This window comes from Myxocyprinus asiaticus, chromosome 5 (assembly GCF_019703515.2).
Source record: "Myxocyprinus asiaticus isolate MX2 ecotype Aquarium Trade chromosome 5, UBuf_Myxa_2, whole genome shotgun sequence".
In the NCBI taxonomy this organism is placed as follows: Eukaryota; Metazoa; Chordata; class Actinopteri; order Cypriniformes; family Catostomidae; genus Myxocyprinus; species Myxocyprinus asiaticus.
The window spans coordinates 53,171,341-53,193,052 of NC_059348.1; the positions used below are offsets into that span (position 1 = coordinate 53,171,341).

The 21,712-nt window shown below is 40.6% G+C and overlaps 1 protein-coding gene across 1 annotated transcript in view; it reads right to left on the reverse strand.

The window, feature by feature from the left end:
• LOC127440425 (piezo-type mechanosensitive ion channel component 2-like) overlaps positions 1-21,712 on the reverse strand; it is a 144,868-nt gene that overhangs the window by 12,601 nt on the left and 110,555 nt on the right. The window contains exons 39-48 of the mRNA XM_051696980.1: positions 21,269-21,447; positions 18,688-18,852; positions 17,182-17,814; positions 15,486-15,744; positions 14,713-14,895; positions 5,381-5,669; positions 5,014-5,146; positions 4,771-4,918; positions 3,215-3,429; positions 2,829-2,987 (exon numbers count right to left, since the gene is read on the reverse strand). Of these exons, the coding sequence (XP_051552940.1) occupies positions 2,829-2,987; positions 3,215-3,429; positions 4,771-4,918; positions 5,014-5,146; positions 5,381-5,669; positions 14,713-14,895; positions 15,486-15,744; positions 17,182-17,814; positions 18,688-18,852; positions 21,269-21,447 (2,363 nt within the window). The remainder of the gene's footprint in view (positions 1-2,828; positions 2,988-3,214; positions 3,430-4,770; positions 4,919-5,013; positions 5,147-5,380; positions 5,670-14,712; positions 14,896-15,485; positions 15,745-17,181; positions 17,815-18,687; positions 18,853-21,268; positions 21,448-21,712) is intronic.

The window sequence follows — 21,712 nt, forward strand, 5'->3', positions numbered from 1 at the left end:
AGGGAGGACTTTGACACTGTGTCTCTGGCTGCCTTGGACTCCCTAGTTACAGTTGAGCAGGACCATTACCCTCTTTTGGATGACACGCCATCTCTAGATTCCCAGTCCCATAGAGGGTTCAAACCTCCGTGGTGCTGAATCATCAGTAGTGTAATCATTACAGGACACACTTAAGATGGCACTAGCCAGGTTGAATTTGGACACACCCTCACCTGTGCTGGGGCCCTCGAACCTTTTGCACCATCCAGTCTCCTGGCCTGATGATTTTCTAATGCCAAGCTTTCCTGACTTCACTGAGTAATTTTTTTGGCTTTTCGGTCAGCTACTTTGACCAGGCCTAATCAGGTGGCACGTACACTAGTGGCAATGGCTGAGGCCCAGGAAAGGGGCCTTGGTAATATGCCTCCGGTAGAGCTATTTATATCTTCCTTGGTAGTGTCCCTGGATGAGGCCCTCAGACAAAATCTCCACTGCCCCAGCCCGGAATGCAGGCGTACAGATAACCTGTTAGTCAGGATATAAAACACTGTCTCAGGCTTTAGCTGGGTGGGAAATTCCATGGCCCACCTGTTGCTTGCACTCCATTCTTCCATGACTGCAGCCCCATCGGACTGCGTAGCCTCAGATTTACTTGATGCTTCCTTACAGGCTTTGGGGCCAATTGCTTTTTCAAGTGGGAAGGCTCTTTGTCTCCTCATGCAGGCTAGACGACAAGTGTGGCTGGCACAGTCTAAGCTGTCAAAAGCTGGTCTTTGGCCAGCTGCCCAGGAAGCTCTTGAGCATAGAGTGCATGCAGCCAAACCTCGCTCCCAGACTGCTCGAGCTGGTACTCCCTCGTCAAGAAGTAACGGGGCTCACTCTTGTGGCCACCTGCTCGACCCCCAACCACATGCAGTCGCATGCTGCGTATGACAGATATTCTGTGTGCTGTGGAGCCCGGCACATGGTTCAACTCTGTGGATTTGAAAGATGCATACTTTCACATCCCCATTGCACCCCATCACAGACGGTTTCTTCAGTTTACATTTCAGGTAAAGACATACCAGTATTGCATTCTTCCATTTGGACTGTCCCTTTCCCCCCCAAGTACTCACACTGTGCATTAAGGTAGCACTGGAACCATTGCAGCGGGAAGGCATGTTGGTCCTTCCGTACTTGGACGATGGGCTACTGTACCTCAGCATGCTGTCTGCAACATGTGGCACCAACGAGAACATGTCACAGCCTTAGGGCTGAAGGTGAATCTACAGAATATTTGCCTTGTTCCTCGTCAGTCTGTGTGCTTCCCGGGCATGCGCCAGGACTCCAGAACAATGAAGTCTACTCTCACAGTGCATGGGTCGAACTGTACAGAGGCCCGTAGCAAAGTTCCATGTTCGACGCAGGCTGCCTACATCAACTTTTTAGGACTGGCTGGACTACTCACTGCGGCCTCAGCGGTCATTCATCTAGGGCTGTTACACCTACACCCATTCCAGCATTGGATAATAGCCAGACGTCTGTCGGCAATTCACATTCGGCTTATCCTAGTGCGGGTCACACCAGCTCTTCCCCCTTCCTTGTGCTCTGACAGGGAAAGTTTCTTCGACAGGGTGTGCAGATCAGGTCGCCCCCTGCACGTAGGGAGTTGGTAACCACAGATTCTTCCCTCACGGGATGAGGTGGACTGTGGCAACATCGGGGCATTCAGGGCAGGTGGAGTACACGGCTAGCAGCTTCAACCTTTTGGAGCTGTTGGCAGTACTTCTAACTCAGAGTCTCTCAAACTGGAGCTGTCAGGGAGACACATACTGGTGCAGACGGACAACACCACAGTTGTGTTCCTCATCAATCACCAAGGTGGAATGAGATCTCTACCATGCCTCCAGCTAACATGGGTATTGCTGCTGTAGGCAGTCAGACACTTCCTGTCGATCAGAGTGATGCACATTCCCAGTCACTGCAACAATGTGACAGATTCACTCTCCCACTCTTGTCCAAAGCCAGGGGAGTGGTGTCTCCACAGAGCAGTTATTCAGTCAATTTGGGAGATATACAGGACAGCGTCAGTGGACCTCTTTGCCAGCAAGGCGACTACACATTGTCTGCTGTCACAGGAGGAACAGGTGGCATTAGGTCAGGATGCTCTGGCTCACGAGTGGCCAGATCTACTGCTATATGCTTTTCCTGCCCTTCCACTTCTCTGGGCCATCCTGAACCATGTACAGGAAAGGCAAAACAGGCTCATCCTAACAGTTCCCTGCAGGCCAGCAATGCCTTGGTTCAGTCTCTTGTTAGCCCTCACGACTGGTCCACCGCAATCATTGCTGATTCGAATGAACCTATTGTCCCAACATAGAAATATGCCTGGCTTTCATCAAGGATTAATGCACATTTTCTATTCTTCTAATTCATTGCATACAGTCCATTTACACTACCAACTTCTTATGAATGTGCTGTCTTTGTTTATTTCACTGGTACTTGACAGGTTATGGACTATAATAGGACACAAAAGGTGGAAATCCCCGAGAAGAACCTCAGAATTCAATTGAACTTAATCCAGCCCATTTGCACGTTGCGCGGGTGATTTCGCCAAACGTACTTGCGCCTAGACTTAGCACATGCTTACACGAAAATACCAAAATTTCATGGCCATGCCCACTGACTTTGAGCTTATGACTTATGGCAGAGCGCTTTGCTTAATGCTAGCGCTCTTAAAATAGGGCCCCTGATGTTGTTAAAAACATTTCTATCCACTCGATCCTCACCTTTTATCTCTGACTGAGGAAGCTGGAGCAGATTCTGTGATGTTTACTTAAATCTCATATGACATCGCCCTCTAAACTCACCCCTGGAAGAGGAAGAGATTGACGTAGTTGTAGCTCTTGGTGAGGAAGTTGCCCAGGATGCGAGTTGGATAGCCACATCGAATCTGATATGCTGACAGGCTGAGGTAAATACATTTCACAAAGTACCACAACTGAGCTATAGTGTTCTGACTGAAACGCCTGCAAAGGAGAGATAAAAGACAGTAGAAAAGTCTTCATTCCACTTTGCATAAAGTAAGCATGTCTTATTTTAGGGATGTTTGGATACATTTGGAAAAAATATTTGCAGTGAAGAAAAATACAAGCTTCACATTTCTGTGTTTAAACACTTCAGAAAGCACCATTGACTTCCTTGTTAAGTGATTTGTTAATTACTTCCCTCTCAAGTGTTCCCAGCATTCCTTTACCTGTCTGTGACTCCTGGCAAGATGAAGAACATCCAGAAATGGATTCCAAACACGAGGATGACCTGGAAAATCACTTTTCCCATCACTGTTTTGCGGAGATACAGGGCTCGATCCACCACCATAGTGCCAAATTGGATCAGAACCATGACGAGGAACGGCCCGGGAACTTGATCTTCTGACAAAGTGGAAGTTATGTCAGCACCTCCCTGATGTTTCTGTGAGAAAACAAGGGATAGTTCCTCAAAAAAAAAAAAGGGTTTAAACCCATATGATTTTCTTTCATCTGTGGAACACGTCTGCTACAGATTTACATTTACATGCTGTATGCACATGTCATGTTTCTAAAATGTATTTAAAGTTACACAACAGTATTCTGGGCTCTTGCGCATTCTGCACTTGCGCATTTGATCCACTTGCATCATGAGTCCTTTATGCAACGCAAAGTGTGCTACGTCTTATCCAAATTTTCATGAGCGCACTAATTGTATGCGCACTAAGCACTTACTCTACGCGCACTAAGCGAACTAAGCGTTCCATAGCAGTGGAACAATGGAAGACAAAACGAGAGTTCACAGCAAGTATGTAGTTATTGCGTAAAAGAACGAAAGACATACTGTAAATGTTCCATATTTCTGTTCTTCCCATTTACACTACCACATTTATATCCTCACTGCTTGATCAGTAACAGACTATATAACAGGACGCAGATGGTGCAATAACTAGAGAAGGACCTCAGAATTAAATTGCACTCAACCCAGCCCATTAGCGCTTTGTGCAGTGATTTCACCAGCCCACTTTCGCCTAGAGTTAACACATGCTTACATGAAGATATCAAAACTTCATGGCCATGCCCACTTACTTTGTGCGTATGACGGATCGCATGTCATCAAACCTAAAACCCTAAAATGACTGTAAAAATTACAATGTAAACAACTTTCAGCTCAAATAATACACAAGTTTTAACAGAAGAATTAATGCAAGTGCTTTTATAAAATTATAAGCTTCACATTTCTGCCTTTTAACCCTCCAAAAATGAGCCCTATTGACTTCCATTGTAAGAGCCTCACTGTAACCTCCATTTTTGCTGTTTTTTTAAGAAGGGACGAGTCAAAATACATTTTTGTGGTAATCAACATTATACCACAAATGCTGTCGATTAAGCTTAACTTGTATTGAACCAGGAATATTCCTTTAAGGCATAGCGCTCTTGAAATATGGATCTTGGTGTGATAAAATCACTCATGAAGAAGTTGATATAACTTTACACAGATAAGGTTAGTAAGCTATTTTTACATCACTAAAATCATGTTAACATGTATAATGATTACATCTTGTGGCTATACTTTTGAAACTTATGTATTTTAGCATTTTTGGACTGGCCCCATTAACTTCCTTACTGTTTAAGTGCCTTACTGTAACCACAATTATTTTTTATTTTTTTTTATTTTTTTTAAATAAACAAGGAATGAGAACACATAAAAATAAAAACACATAATATTCCTTTAAATAATTGTTATTTATTGCCCCCAACATCCTTCCCAAACTTTAAAATTTACCCCAAATGCCCAGAAGCCGAAGACAATGATGATGAAATCAACTGTGTCAGCCAAAAACATGAAGACGTAGACATCCGTCACCGCGCTGTACTCGGGGTGGATCAGATAATAGAAGAACTGATGAATGGGCTTATAGAACTCAACCAACCTGAATGGAGAAGATCAAACAACATTCAGACAAATGAGAGAAACACGATATTCAACAAGAAAAACACACAAATACACAAGCATACACACACTTACTTCTTGAGGATGTAAACCTTCACATTAATCATTTGTTCTCGAATCTTCTCAATTATCATTTCTTTACGACTTTTCTGCGGTATTTCCGGCTTGCTGTCTTCTCTACAAATGCTATTCCGTATGCTCGTACTGCCTGTGAAGAAACCAGCTATCAAACGTCAACAAACAAACCCAGACATCATGGCTGATCACCAGCAAATGTTGTTTCGAACAGTGTCAATTTGAGTAACGCAATACATTATGTAATGTAACGTCTGTTCAAAGTAACTGATTACATTGTTACTTTTGATATTTCTGTTTAAAAGTTTAGAAACTAGCAAAAAATAAAGAATAAATAAATCACTGATTGCACCCTTAAAGTCCTCACCTCGTTTGGTGCGTACAGACGAACGCCGGGAGAGGCGCGACCCTCTGCTGGTGCTCTGTCGTCGCAGATGAGGTTGCTGCTCAGGATAATGAATGAGTACATGCACCTGCGATGAATCCACAGACTTTCCAAAATTCACAGATTTGAGCGTGTATGCTGGAGAACTCTTCTTATCTTCCTCAGCCGGAATCGCTACCGTCATCTTCCCCTCGTCCTCAGACTCATCCCGATGAGGACAGGCCTCCTTACGTGACTGTTTAGGGTCATCCTCGTCCCAAAGCCCATGACACTGAGTCGAAGAGAAACAACGGATAAACAACTAAACAAGACTACAAATAAAGCTTTCTTTTGATGAGGTTTAAATGAAAATTTCTTTTGATGCTGGTCTCAACTGTATCCAACATTTAAAATTATTCAGTAATGTCTTATTTTTGACATTTGAGTTGAATTGATAGTCAACATTTTTGTATTGATCTACTGAATGATATATTGGATGATGCATGAAAAATACATTTATATAAACGTTTTTAATTACTAAAAATTAAAGGCCACTTTTTAAGATGTCTTGATTCCGAAGGTATTTTTTTCGGATTTCATAAAATCCCTTATGAAAGAGTTTTGAGCCATGTACCAATCCAACCAGCTCAGAGGTGAATTACAACATTACAAACTTTGATTTAAAGCAAAACATTTTTTGAAAATCGGCCAAAAGACGAACGTACAAAACTGTGAACATAACGTCTTTAAAGGTGCAATATGTAACTTTTTTCATGTAATATTCACCTTTGTTTTTGCCAATGTGTGAACGGCTTGTAACGCAACTTAAAAAATGAGCCCTATCCGGACTTCCTAGGTTGCCTATTAAAGCCTGTAGACTGATTTTCATGCGAGGGGAGCGGGTCGGTTTTGCCGGGAAAATCCCAAGGATGTGACGTTTATGCGCACTCCCGAGAGCCTTGCCTCAGTGCTTCTCTTCCGCTATTCAACAGCGACAACAAACTGCAACACTAGGTAACGTTATCTTAGAGATGGAATCCAGCAAACTTCCGGCTCCCAGCACAACACCGACTCCGACACAAACTCCAAGTATGCCAAAAAAAAAAAAAAACATTTACTGAATCCCGTCTGGCTAAGCGGAAACGTGATCGTGGTCGAGAGAAAACTAGAGTGAACATCGGCAGGGCATTTGATTCCTGGAGGGACCTTCGTTCGGTTTTGGGGATCAAAACCGACTCTGAATTGGCGTTCTTCTTATTGGACAGGTAAGATTATATAACTGCAAAGCATGTGAAATATAGTGCCATAAGGATTGATCTCTGTAATTTTAGCTAACTTGACCTTGCCTGCTAACGCTGACGAATTGCAAGCTACCATGCTTCGAAACTTTCAAATAATTTCAACGATCTTCTCTTTATACTAAATGTTAGGTATGAAGGATACATCCAAGTTGTCCAAAATCTGGTTCAGGGATAGGTCGTGGAATGTCCTTGAATGGCCCTTTCAGTCCATCATTAAAATCCCTTTGCAAACCTTTGTTGGGATTTCAAGGAAGCAGTGGCAGCACAGGAACCAAAGAATGTCAATGAGCTGGAAGCTTTTGCTCATAAGAAATGTGTAAAAATTCTAATAGAGAGGTGTCCGAAGCCTGAGAACACTTACCTGAAACATTTATTTGCTGTTATAAAGGATGCTCCACAAATGATTGACTTTGAGGGTTGAATATTTTTGACATGACATTTGTGGAGGGATGTAGTTATTTTTTATTTTAAAATTTGGGTTAACTGAACTCTTTGTTCTCAAAATCACTCAAATGTGTATTAAAAACTTACTTTGACTGTTTACTGAGGTTTTAGTTGATGTGTTTTAATTCACATCACCAGAATGTATTGCTGGTCAGGGGGGTTGAATATTTTTGATTGCAACTGTATATATACATATACACACACACATGCTCTCTCTCTCTCTCTCTCTCTCTCTCTCTCTCTCTCTCTCTCTCTCTCAATTTTAATTTGTTTTCAGTTTTAAAGTACTTTATTGGCATGATTGTGTTTACATACAATATTGCCAAAGCATTAATACACAAAACAGATAATGACAAGACAGATAATAATAATAAAACAGTAACAAATAACAATAACAATAGAATTAAAATAAGGTGCCAGTTAATGAATAAAATAAAATAAAAACTATAATAACAATATACACTATACAATATAAAATAAAATAAAAACTATAATAACAATATACACTATACAATATAAAATAAAATAAAATAAAATAAGCATTTAACAAGACATTATGGACATAAGCAAATAAAAATACTGTGACTGAAGTACATTAAGGCAGTGATTGGTTTCTGAATGAATTTTGAATTTTGCTGCAACTGATGCATGATTGTCCTCCCCCAGTAACACCTGCATTTGATCTGTTTCTACTGAACTGGAAAACTGTGGCATGAGGTTTGAGAGTTTGTCAAAGTGTTTCTCTCTCACCTCTGTACATTTGTCACAGTGAAGGAGAAAGTGTGTCTCTGTCTCGACCTCACCAGTGTCACAGTGAGCACAGACTCGTTCTTCCTTTGGAAGCCATGTTTGTCTGTGTCTGCCTTTTTCTATGGCCAGACTGTGATCACTGAGTCTGTATTTGGTGAGGCTCCATCTCTGTTTTGGATCTCTTACCATGTAGAGATATTCTGCCAGATTATACATTCTGTTTAGGGTCCAATAACATTCCAATTGGCTTTGGTTTTTACTTTTGTTTTCCCAATGGTCCAAATATGAATTTTTTGCTTTCTTTTATGATTTGGTTTATTCTGATTTGGTTTTGTTCAGCAGTGCTGGTCTGAAACAGTGTTTGTTAGTTGTTAGTGGGTTTGTGAGTTTCAGAGCCAGCTGACAAAGGGGACTGGTTTTAGGCTTCAACTCTTGGGCTTTAAGGGCTTCATGTTGCAGTGTGTTAGGGGAACTTGAATTTAGGTGTGTCCAAAATTTGAGGGATCGTTTTTCAATATGTATAATTAAAAAATACAGTTTTTAAATGATAATGTTATTTATCAAAGCAAAAAAGTTATCCAATACAAACTGGACATGTATGAAAAAGTATTTTCCCCCCATAGTAACTAAATCCCCAAATCTATGAAACAACATTCATAATGGGGTTCAGCTGAACTAGACACACTCAGGCCTGATTACTGCCAGCCCTGTTAAATCAAATCAATACCTAAATATAACTTTCTGCAGCATGAAGTTGGCTAAAAGGTCTCATCCAGTAGCACACTATGCCAAGGTCAAACGAAATTCCAGAAATTATGAGGAAAAAAGTGATTGAAATACATCAGTCTGGGAAGGGTTACAGAACTATTTCAAAGGCTCTGTGACTCCAAAGAACCACAGTGAGAGCCATTATCTCCAAATGGAGAAAACTTGGCACAGTAGTGAACCTTCCCAGAAGTGGCCGACCTTCCAAAATTGCTCCAAGAGCACAGCGGTGACTCATTCAGGAAGTCACAAAAACGCCAAGAATAACATACAAGGAACTGCAGGCCTCTCTCACATCAATAAAGGTCACTGTTCATGACTCCACTATCAGAAAGACACTGGCCAAAAATGCCATCCATGGAAGAGTGGCGAGGCGAAAACCACTGCTAACCCAGAAGAACATAAGCTTGCCAAAACACACCTTGATGATCCTCAAACCTTATGGGAGAATGTTCTGTGGACTGATGAGTCGAAAGTGGAACTGTTTGGAAGACAGGGATCCCGTTACATCTGGTGTAAATCAAACACGGAATTCCACAAAAAGAACATTATACCTACGGCCAAGCATGGAGGTGGTAGTGTGATGGGGTGGGGATGCTTTGCTGCTTCAGGGTGACTTGCAATAATTGAGGGAAACGTGAATTCTGCTCTACCAGAAAATCCTAAAGGAGAATGTCCGGTCATCAGTCCGTGAGTTGAAGCTCAAGCGCATCTGGATTATGCAGCAAGAGAATGATCCAAAGCATAGGAGTTAGTCCACCTCTGAATGGCTCAAAAGAAGCTAAATTCTTTTGCAGTTTTGGAGTGGCCTAGTCAAATTCCTAACTTGAACCCAATTGAGATGCTGTGGCAGGACCTTAAATGGGCAGTTCATGCTCGAAAACCCTCCAATGTGGCTAAACTAAAGTATTTCTGCAAAGAAGAGTGGGCCAAAATTCCACCACAGCGTTGTGAAAGACTGATCTCCAGTTATCGGAAGCGTTTGGTTGCAGTTGTTTCTGCTAAAGGTGGCACAACCAGCTAAGGGAGCAGTTAGTTTTTCAACATGGGTGATATAGGTGTTGGATAACATTTGCTTCAATAAAAAAATATTGAGTTTATTGTGCATATTGTGCATAAAATATTGAGCATTTTGAGTTTACTCAGGTTACCTTTGTTTTATGTTATATCTCGTTTGAAGATCTAAAACAGTTTAGGATGACAAATACACAAAAATAGAAGAAATCAGGTATACATCACTGTATACACAGACACACACACACACACACACACACACACACACATATATGTGTGTATATATATATATATATATACAGATTTAAACATACTGTATTACACTGACCAGCCACAACATTAAAACAACTGACAGGTGAAGTGAATAACATTTATTATCTCGTTACAATGACACCTGTCAAGGGGTGGGATATATTAGACAGCAAGTGAACAGTCAGTTCTTGAATTTCATGTGTTGGAAGCAGGAAAAATGGGCAAGCATAAGGATCTGAGTGACTTTGACAAGGGCCAAACTGTGATGGCTAGGCAACTGGGTCAGAGCATCTCCAAAACGGCAGGTCTTCTGGGGTGTTCCCAGTGGCTAGTACCTACCAAAAGTGGTCCAAGGAAGGACAACCGGTGAACCGGCGACAGGGTCATGGGCGCCCAAGTCTCATTGATGCACGTGGGGAGCAAAGGCCAGCCCGTCTGGTCCGATCCCACAGAAGAGCTACTGTAGCACAAATTGCTGAAAAACTTAATGCTGGCCATGATAGAAAGGTGTCAGAACACACAGTGCATCGCAGCTTGCTGCGTATGGGGCTGCGTAGCCACAGACCGGTCTGAGTGCCCATGCTGACCCCTGTCCACTGCTGAAATTGCCTACAATGGGCACTTGAGCATCAGAAATGGACCATGGAGCAATGGAAGAAGGTGGCCAGGTCTGATGAATCACGTTTTCTTTTAGATCATATGGACGGCCGGGTGCGTATACGTTGTTTAACTGGGGAAGAGATGGCAGCAGGATGCACCATGACACGTACCACCTACCTAAATATTGCTGCAGACCACGTACACCCCTTCATGGCTACGGTATTCCCTGATGGCAGTGACCTCTTTCAGCAGGATAATGAACCCTGCCACACTGCAAAAATTGTTCAGGAATAGTTTGAGGAACATGACAAAGAGTTCAAGGTGTTGACTTGGCCTCCAAATTCCCAAGATCTCAATCCGATTGAGCATCTATTGGATGTGCTGGACCAACAAGTCCGATTCATGGAGGCCCCACCTCGCAGCTTACAGGACTTAAAGGATCTGCTGCTAACGTCTTGATGCCAGATACCACAGGACACTTTCAGAGGTCTTGTGGAGTCCATGCTTTGACGGGTCAGAGCTATTTTGGCGGCACGAGGGGGACCTACACGATATTAGGCAGGTGGTTTTAATGTTGTGGCTGATCGGTGTATTGTGGCATATGAGAAAAGCAATGACTAGACAATTTTAAAAGGGGCTTTAGAACTCAGTATATTTTTGGTTTTATTCCCATATCATTGAACATAAGCTGACAGTCGACAGCAATTGATTTTGCAGTTGGGTTCGTCCATCTGTCCTGTTCTCACAGCACGTTTTTACATTTCATCTGTGCCATTTTTAATTGTCAATTTATGTACATATGTGTCACACATTTTCAGCCTCATAAATGGCACATTTTTAGGGTACTGAGTCAAGTTAAAAGTAGTTTGAGACTACTTTTTGAGAAATTGTGCTACCTCTGCATTCTGCTGTGCATCTTCCAGCTGTCAAGAACGCATCTTGAGTGACCAGCTCTCATTCTGCGGCTGTGATGCTTGTGATGCCCCCTGCTGACGTGGTTCGTAAAAACACATGTACATCAAGCTTGAATTGCTCAGATGGTAGGAAATTATGTATTACTGTATTACAGAATTGACTTATGGGTCAGGGGACATGTTTAATTGTGTTTATAGGATTTCTACAATTTATCGCACCAAATTAATGCATAAAATCAACAGCCCTTTATAAAATATAAAGTGAAATTCCTTAACAATGGAAAAGGACAACAATATTTAACAAGCTCTATTTCCTATCTTATTTTTATAATATTATAAAACAACCCAGAAACTCTTTGTTCATGGTAAGAGAAATTGCAACATAAATGTCAGATGTTGAGTTGTGTTGTTATCAACTCCAATTCAGTTATATTTTAAATCACATATTCATTATGTCTTTGCAAGTGACTTTTATTATCTCAGAGTCAAACCCCACTAAAAAGCTTCAGCATGACGATAAACTTTTCAATAGGGTACCCTGTAATACCACAAAACACTGTCTGTACAAAAATCTGCCCAATCAAGACCTGGCACCTTAAAAGGAGAGCAACTGAACTCTGGAATTGGTTCACTGGCTACCTCGAACATTAGGAATTGATTTTAAAATCCATTTTATGGTTTTCAAAGCTTTCAACACTTCAGTGGTTTTGTTTGTATCCCATAATGTCTGGTGAATCATGTATCCTGCTATATCTTGGCATTTGCTGGTGCAGGACTGTTAAAGTCAGTGAGGCAGCCATTTATAATTCTGAACAAGACTTTGGAACAGATTAAAAACAAAAAGTTTTTCATTTCGGCTCGTTTTGATCAGAAACTGTTTTTCACGCAAAAATAATCGATCCAGTTTTTGGTTTGATCAGCATAGATATCATAATAAGCATAGTATACAGTAGTAGTATATAAAATAATGTCTTTTCAATAAATGTATCCTTAATATTAAATACTGTATATGCTCAATTTATTTAACTAATAATTTATAAAAATATTTCAAATATACAACTGACCATCTAAAATCAGTAAATAAGCCCCTCTCTCTACACTGTGTGATTGTGTTTGGACTAAATGTCACCTTATGCGGGACAAATTCTCTTTCTTTTTTTACCCACAGAGAGCGCATGCACAGACCATGTTCTTCTGGAGATAATAAAGACTTGAATTAGATTTATACATCTTTAATAACCAATATTCGGATAAAAAAGTAGGGAGCACACACTCATTGCACTGAGAGAAACCCAGACTACCCCAACCAAAAAGACCTCAACGACTTGATTTGCGTCACCAACCTTTTTCCAGCTTCTTCACCCATCAAGATGGGCTCTGCTTCTGCCACAATGTGACCAGTCTGTTCGAGGCAATCGGAATTGCCTGTAACCAGAATGAGTGGTGCCTCTTCATTGACAGCTCATCCAGGAGCCTCAAAGCTGTGCTGCTCCATAATGGTAACAAGTATCCGTCTCTTCCCCTGGCTCACTCGGTGCACCTCAAAGAGGATTACAATAGCATCAAGACCTTGCTGGACACCTTGAAGTATGATGAGTACGGCTGGAAGGTCATAGGAGACTTCAAAATGGTGGCATTCCTGATGGGTCTCCAAGGCGGTTTTACCAAGTGTCCCTGCTATCTTTGCCTTTGGGACAGCAGGGACACCAAGGCGCACTACCACAGGTGGGACTGGCCACAGTGGACCGAGTTTTCTGTGGGGAGGAACAACGTCAAGTGGGAGCCACTGGCGGACCCCCGGAAGGTGCTAATGTCACCACTGCACATCAAATTGGGCCTTATGAAACAATTTGTCAGAGCTCTAGATAAGGAGTCGGCAGCCTTCAAGTACCTTCAAGACTTCTTCCCTATGCTGTCTGAGGCAAAGGTCAAAGCCGGTGTCTTTGTCGGACCACAGATAAAGAAGATCCTGGAGTGCAATGAATTCCCCAAGAAGCTCACTAGTAAGGAGAAAGCGGCTTGGAACAGCTTTGTCACAGTGGTTCGGGGCTTCCTGGGTAATCACAAGGCCGAAAACTATGTGGAGCTGATTGAGACTTTGGTGAAAAACTACAGCACAATGGGATGTAGGATGTCCCTCAAAGTCCATATCCTTGATGCTCATCTTGATAAATTCAAGGTGAACATGGGAGCATACTCGGAGGAGCAAGGCGAGCGCTTCCATCAGGATATACTGGACTTTGAATGCCGCCACCAAGGACAGTATAAGGAGAACATGATGGGAGACTACATTTGGGGGCTGATTCGTGAAAGTGATTTACAGTATAATCGTAAATCTTGAAAAACTACTCACTTCTAAATCTTTTGTAGTCATTTTTGTATTACTTTATTATAAATACATGTTAATTTGAGTTCATATGTTGTTTTTTTCTGACTTTATGTGAAAGAAAGGACACAAATTCGCCCGTTTTCTCATTGGAAATAGGTAAATTTCAAAATATCACTGTCCTGGTCACAAAAGCAAAGTTTGTGTGGAATAATAGCCATTTTCTATACTTTTGAGGCATAAGCAATTAGTAAATAACACTTACTACCAAGGAACGAAAATTGTGTTACATAGTGATCTTTTCATAACTGTCCAATTTGTAGAAGGCATTTAGAATAAAGTTTAGGACAAAAACCGTCAGTGTTTCTCACTTCATTCTCATAGATTTGAATGAATACATCACATTCAGTCGGGTGGTCACATACGGTCTAGTCGCACAAATATTTTAACATATTCGAAGCTCAAATAAGATACGAAATTCCACCTCTGCAGATGGTCAGAACTCTACGCAGCCACATGTGACACTCTGCCATTTGTCAATCTGTCATCTGTCAGATGCAGTGATAAGGCGGCATCAGTCCAGTAAGACGAAAGCAAATTATCTGCAAAAATGTAGTGAGTACTTTTCAAGTTTAAATAAAATTGTAAGGAGTAAAAAGTACTATTTTTTTCTTTGGAAATGTAATAAAATAAAAGTACAAGTATTCTGTTTAAATTGCACTCGAGCAAAGTACAAACCCCCAAAAATAATACTTAAGTATAATACTTAAGTATTTTTACTCAATTACTTTACACCCCTGGTTACCATTCACCTTCATTGTTTGGAAAAAAAAGAGGCTGTAAGTCCCTACCATTCTGCATAAGAAAGTTATGCAGGTTTGGAAATGAGGGTGAGTGAATGATGACAGAATTTTCCTTTTTGGGTGAACTATTCCTTTAAGGAATTATGTGAGAAATTAAAGTACAAACCTTTAGTATGGATCGATGAAAGAACAGTGCCAGCAGCTGGACCAAGTCATAGTGCACGTAACCTTCTTTCTTCTCCACACCGATGATGTTGGGCGGGTGATACGGTTTCTTTTTGTTCACCTCCAGATTTTGGTTAAATGGAAAAAAACTGAACTGGAAGAAGTATTTGATGACGATCGTGACCTGGAGGAAAGAAAAAAACTAATATTTACTAATACATTTGAATAAAATCATATTTTTGTGTAAAGGTTGCATATATAAAAACAATTTGGAAGGTTTAGAGCATAGGTACGGAATGTTTTTTTACTTGTTTTTCTATGTAAACATGCACTACACAGACATCTTTGACTGTTGCATTGCATGTCGCTGTTTTCAATCCATTCGATTCATTGCTTTTCTTGCGCTTGGGGTGGCCTAGGGATAATTTGGGGTTACTGCACAGCTCTTTTGGTGTGCTTTGTATGCCATGATTCTCTGATTCTCTTCAAGATCATGGGTAGTGTAGTTCTTCAACAGGAATTTCACTGTTAAACACGATTTAAAAAAAAAGTGGAAATAACATGGACAGATGGCTTAAAAAAAAGCATGAAAAACCATCTATTAACAAGCTCAGAGTTTACGGTAGGTCTGTCTTTAAAGTTTTATTAGTTATCGTTAAAAATCAATTCCCATACAGAGAAAATAAATGTGATTTTTACTTCTAGAACCAGACCCCATTTGATTTAAACATCAGTTGTCGAACATTTTAAGGCATTTACAAAAACAACCCTTACCTCTGTGTAGACAATGGCAGTCATCCAGAACCGTTTGCTGGGTCGAGGAACTGACAGCATCGCCCACAGGAAGATGAGGATGGGCAACACAAGTGTTGCCATGGATGCAGAGATCATGTGATTGAGAATGATCACCAGGTAACAGACCATCTCAGAGTGTGCCACCAGCAAGTTATAGAAAGCATAGCAGAGCTGCAGACTCAGCGGCTGGGACTTATAAAATTGCTCAGAATTATCCAGTTCCTCATCATAGAACATTCTGAAGAACAATGGGAATGATAAAATCAAAATATAGATTAAAATATAGCTGCAAGCAGCAATTATGAGGCCAACCACACCATTTTTAAACATATCATTATATTTTTTGACCACAAGGTGGCACTGGCCCCAAACTTCGTAGGTATCCTCAGGATATTGTGCCGATAATGCATACCAAGTTTCGTAACGATATGCCAATAAGTTTGTAAAATACAGCAATTTTTGACAAAATTCAAAATGGCCGATGCCCAATGTGACTGACCTAGGACATTGGGTATCATTCAACTCTGTACACCCCAAGAAATCAAAGAGACCAGTCTTCAGTATCATGACATTAGGCAAAACTATTCAGTTATAGTTTGCTTCGAAGTTATAAGCAAAAATATACATTTTTCATATCTCTTGACCAGTAGGTGGCACTGTGCATGTACCATCAGGTCATGCTTACTGTGACATATACCAAGTTTTGTTTCACTACTCCAAAGCATTACTAAGATTTAGCATCACGAACTCTATGGCATGCTCACCATCGAATTTAAGCGTTATACGAGAACAGTTTGGCCTATCAAAAAGATTTTGATGACTTTTGGTCAGGAGTGTCCCTAGATGATACATGCCAAATTTTGTGCAAATAGGACGTATGGCCTAGGATGAGTTCGGAAAAGTACGTTTTCAGAAAATTTGAAATGGCGGGAAATCTAGTGGGTGGAGCTTTTAATGATGCAAACTTACATAGTTATAGGCCGAAACATATGTGCAAAATTTAACTGTTGGTGGTGCTAGAGAGTTTGAGTTGGAGACCCCAAACTTGCCATGAGTGATTTACTGGCCTGTATTTGTGTGCCAAATTTCACAGATTTACTTCAAAGGGTGCTATGGGCTGCCATAGACTCCCAGCCAAGAGAATAATAATAATAATAAGAAGAAGAAAACTAACAATTAAAAGAGGAGCCTCGTCCCTAATTACTTCCTGTAGCCACTCAATGTGAAGTTTTGTAGATCTCAAATCATGGCTGCATAGAGATGGCTGTTGCAATTAATCGTGAAAACTGACAATTACAGTGTTTAATTTAAGTCCTGTTTATACTTTTTGCTTCAAAGGATTCTATATACAGTGTGTTTTTGCAGTGATTGAGTTTTCTAACCAATCCAGGGCATGTCCGTTGAGCAATGAAACAGCAATGACAAATCAAACACATGTAAATTAATCTATAGTGCTACCAGTAATAACAACAGATTGTAATTGTAACAAGTTTTTAACAGTCTGTTGCTAGGTGCTGGCTTTATGTTTCACCTCCGTTCCTGGTGGCACATGAAAATTAGTACCAAAGAAACATCACCTGACACACAAAAAGAAGCTTTAGAACAAAAGCAAAGAGACTGTTATTTGTAATTATTTTGGATTTGTTACATGTCGTACATGTGTTGCACTACTTACTTGTTAAGTAGCAGTTCGCTGGCGGTCAGCTCCTTGGTCATAGAGGGTAGCAGAGGGTTATCCAGGTCAGATCTGCTGTCAGGGGTCATCACCATCAGCCGTTTGTCACTGTCGCTTTCGGCTGAGCACACAGACAGCTGGTCGAAGCTCACGGCCTTGCTGTAGCTGGGTGGCACGTCTGCATCTGATATGTTGGGGAAGTCTGTATCTGGTGTAAAAAGTTGCCCACTTGCCGGATCTGTTTGCTCGTTCTCCTGTCCCGACGACTCGCCATCGTCCCGTTGGAGAGGAGGTTCAACCTCCTCATATTCAATAGCAAACTGCTCTTCCTCACACTCCCATTGAGAGACCTGAACATCTTTATCTACTTCCTCTAGCTCTACTGGAACCCATAGACCACCCTCTGTCACTTCCTGAGTCACTATCTCTGTCATTTCCTCAGATACTTTCTGAGTCACTTCCTCTCTAACTTCATCTTCAGGTTTATCTTCACTAGGCTGGCATTTCAAATCTTTCCCTTCATCCTTCACTTCCAGTTTGTCCACCTTATTCTGATCTTGCTCGTCCTCAACCTCATCTATTGTGTCTTTGGTTCCTTGCAGTGGGAACAGCGTGACACATTGTGTGGCCTCACTGGAAACAAAACCACAGAACAACACATACAGGCATAGAAGTGAGTTGATGAGGACTTAGGATAAACGTATGATTTGTATACCATCTTTGAAAACTTCTTTAGTCCAAATGTAGCTAATTTTTGCAAACTGTACAGCTTCATATACAGACAAAGAATCGTTATCCAAGTTTCTAGTGTCAATAATGTCATAAAAACTTGGACAGTAGGATATTGTTGCAAATTCAGATTCTTCTATCAATGGAAAATGATACCATGTATTGCTGTGCAGTCTGTAAACCATAATTAGAAATAATTAGAATGACAAACTGTGATGTTAAGAATGGCTAGCTTTTCTCTTAGTGTAAAATGTTGATCTAAAGCCTGTTTAACCATCAGGTCAGCAGCAAATTGTGATATCAAAAACTTTGCTAATTATTCCATCAGCTTGGCAACTATTTTTGTGACATGTGGAACTTCAATATACCATTTGCAGCCCAAATTCTGTTTAAAATTGGTCCAAAATGCAGCAAAATTATATGTTGAATTTGAGTAAATATTGGCCTAGGAGAGTAAATAAAAGTAAGCTGGTCCATATTGTAGGGATTACAACATAATACATGTTTTAAATGACAAAATATTGAACAATAGTATGACCATCATTGACATACAAGACATAAACCAATCAAATCAGAGAGATAGAAACGGTCTACTAAAGGATAGTTGAGTGACTGTCACACGTATTCTGACAAAACTTCAGAACTTAACCCTAATGTGGTGAAACATTCTTCACTTACATACGACAGTTTGAAACGAAAAATTAAAAAGAACGAATTCTGATAGGGGTGTGGTGGGTGAGGATGAATGGAATGAAGGTGTGTTTATGAGCTCAGCACCTGGAGATGTCGCTGTCCACCGAGGAGGTGGACATGTCCAGATTGTACATTTTGCGCAGTTTGGGCCGAGCTCGTTCACTGGTTTTGGGAATATTCTGAGGCATGTCGTCCAAATCATCCAGGGTGGACTGGCGAGAAAACAGCATTGTGGCTTCCGTGTATGCGCTGACCAATGGACAGATGAAATGAGTGGAAAAATAATACAATGAAAATGATGAGATGAGAATGATACAATATGCTAACATGCGCTGTTATAATCGAAAACAGTTTTCACCTGTCTGTCCAAGTACCGTATATATAACAATGGGTAATCGAATATTTGAAGAAGGACGTTAGCTGAGGAAGTGTTAAATAAACATTGCACATCACCTTTTTCTTGAACAAACTAACTCGTAATTGAAATGCATGTAAAAATATGGAGTTTCTCTTTATTTACGATTGACAGGCAAAGAGTGTTCTGTCCCAGAGAAAAGAAAACATTTCTTAAATAGCTCAATTGTTTTTCTTAGACAGAAATGAGATGAAATGGAGATTTTTCCTGAAAAAAAGACCCCAGAAATCTCAAACATGTCTCCTCTGGAGTTTCATAAGAGATATAAACAATGTCTTTGAGATTGCAAGTGTGATTTTTTCCCAAACCACTTAAGTGCAAATCATGCCCTGAAGTCGTAACTAAAGCCTCAAGAACGTTTTCATTGGTCATCTCAATCACGCAGTCACCTGTGAATAGTTCTGACTTCAGAAAGCTCGTGAATGGATCCGATGCAGACAAACAGTAAAATACGCCTGCCGTTAGTTTTCAATAACATTTTAATTTATTGTCAGAATTACTTGTTGGTTTTTGAAGAATTCAGTGTGAGTTTTTCTTTTTCATTTTCATTGTATTAAGTCTGTCACGGTCCTGTCACTCTGTCAGTCTAGGTTTTTGTCTGACAGGGCCGTGGCATTATCGTCCCATGTCTGTCTTTGTGTGAGCGCATGGTTTCTATTGTATTCCCTGCCGTGCGCTCTTCGGTCCGTCTTGTTTCATGTCGGGAGCATGGTGTCTGGATCCGGACATTCATGCTCCATGTCTGTCTGTTATTGACATGGGTGCATTGCGCTTATGTCATCTTGGCAGCATGCACTCGCGTCAATAGTTTGTCTGTCTCTCGCAAACATGGGTGTGCCTCGTGTCGCGAGCTGTCTTCATGTTGTGCTGAGATTCGGTCACTTCGGTCTAAGGTGTCGGGTGTGTGTGGCCGAACTCATGCACAGGTGTCCTGTCTTGTTTTTGTCGCCTGTTGGGTGCATCGCGTGGTGTTTGCCTCGCGATGTACGCTCAGGTTTCGTTTAGTGTGAGAATGCGTGGCATCGCTTTGTTTGCCGTTGCTACGCATTCTCTCGTCTTTGTTTGTCAGTTGGCATGGGCATATATTGCCTCATTGTCTTGGTGATGTGCGCTCATGCCATTTAGGCGTTTTGTTGTCTTGTGAGAGCACGCGGCTTTGTTTTGTTTCTGCATCGCCGCATGTCTCTCTGTCTTACATCATACCCCGCCTCCTTGTTTGTCCATTATTAGTTTATTAGTCACACCTGCCCTGTCTTGTTAACCTGTTGATTTCTCTCCCTATTTTAGTCTCCTCGTGTTTGCTGTCCAGTGCTAGTCCGTCTTGTTTCCAGTCTTGTGTGCTTGTTTACTCCACTTGGTCTTGCCTGATGGTTCCTTGTCTCGTTTTGATCCTGTTATTCCCAACCTGGTCCTGGTTTATTCGTTTTCCCCTACAGGATTGTTTATGTTTGTTTTCCCCCTTGTGGGAGTTTTGGTTTGTTTTTATAACACTGCAATTGGGTCCTGAGCCTCATCATTCCCTACACCCGTGACAAAGTCTGTGTTATGAATTCTAGGCTTGGACTGCATGTTAGGACTATAAACTAATATTGCTTGCAAGGCTTTATTAAAGAATGAAAAATGAGTTAAAGAACTGAAAATAATGTTGTTTTTTTTTTTTTTTAATAAAATGTTTTATTGTGTTGGCAGAGCCACAAATTGTCAGAATCTGTGGCAATGAATTGCTTACATCACACCAAGCTTGAAATGGTACAAATATCTTTAAGTTGTGTTTGTGTTTAAGTGTTAAGCCCATCTTTTCTGTTTTTTTTTTATTTATTTTTTTTGCATAGATTTAAAATCGCATTTGGACACTGGTTAATGCCAGCAAGTGCACTATGCACCTTTTTTAAGGTTTTTATTTGCTAGTTTTTATAATTTGAAAATTGTACATAATGTTTCATTTTATTTACCCATTTCTGTACCCCTGGCATTTTTATTTTTGAGAATTTAATAAAAAAAAAAAAAAATCCCACTTGGCATTGCTTGTGTATCCAATCAGCACCGTGATTGAGATGACCATTGAGATGACCAATGAAAAGGTTTGTAAGGGTTTAGTCATGACAGCGGGGCGTTACTCTATTATATATTTACGTTATGTAAAATTTACTGTATATTAATGTGAACAAAACAGTATAAATCAGCACAACATAAAAACCTTTTAAAAGAGCATTAGTCTGTAAAATAAAAAAGTAAAAAACTGATTCAGACCTGGAGATGCTGTCTCTGGAAGCGAAAGAGTCCATACTGTGTCCGACTTGTCTGCGGCGTTCTCTGTGTGAGCCAGAGTCCTCTTCACTAATCCGGTCCAGACTGGACTGTCGAGACGTGGTCAGTTTCATTTGCTTCTGATAGTACACATGAATACTCTCACGGGATGGCACGTTGCCCTAAAATACATAGATTACAGTCGATTAATGACAAATGGATATATTAGCTAGGCCGAATAATTAGCTGATATTTGGCTATTTTGAGATTATTGGCTATGCCTGCTGGGTGATTAACTAAAGTGGTCATCCCCCTTGTCTCAGTTTTAATATCTATTGACAGCCCTGTAAATAAATCACACAAATTTTCTGTTTTCAAAGATTTTTGAGTACATTTTGGGTAAATATTTTGGAATGTAAGTGTTCATTTTATGTCAACAAATTATTT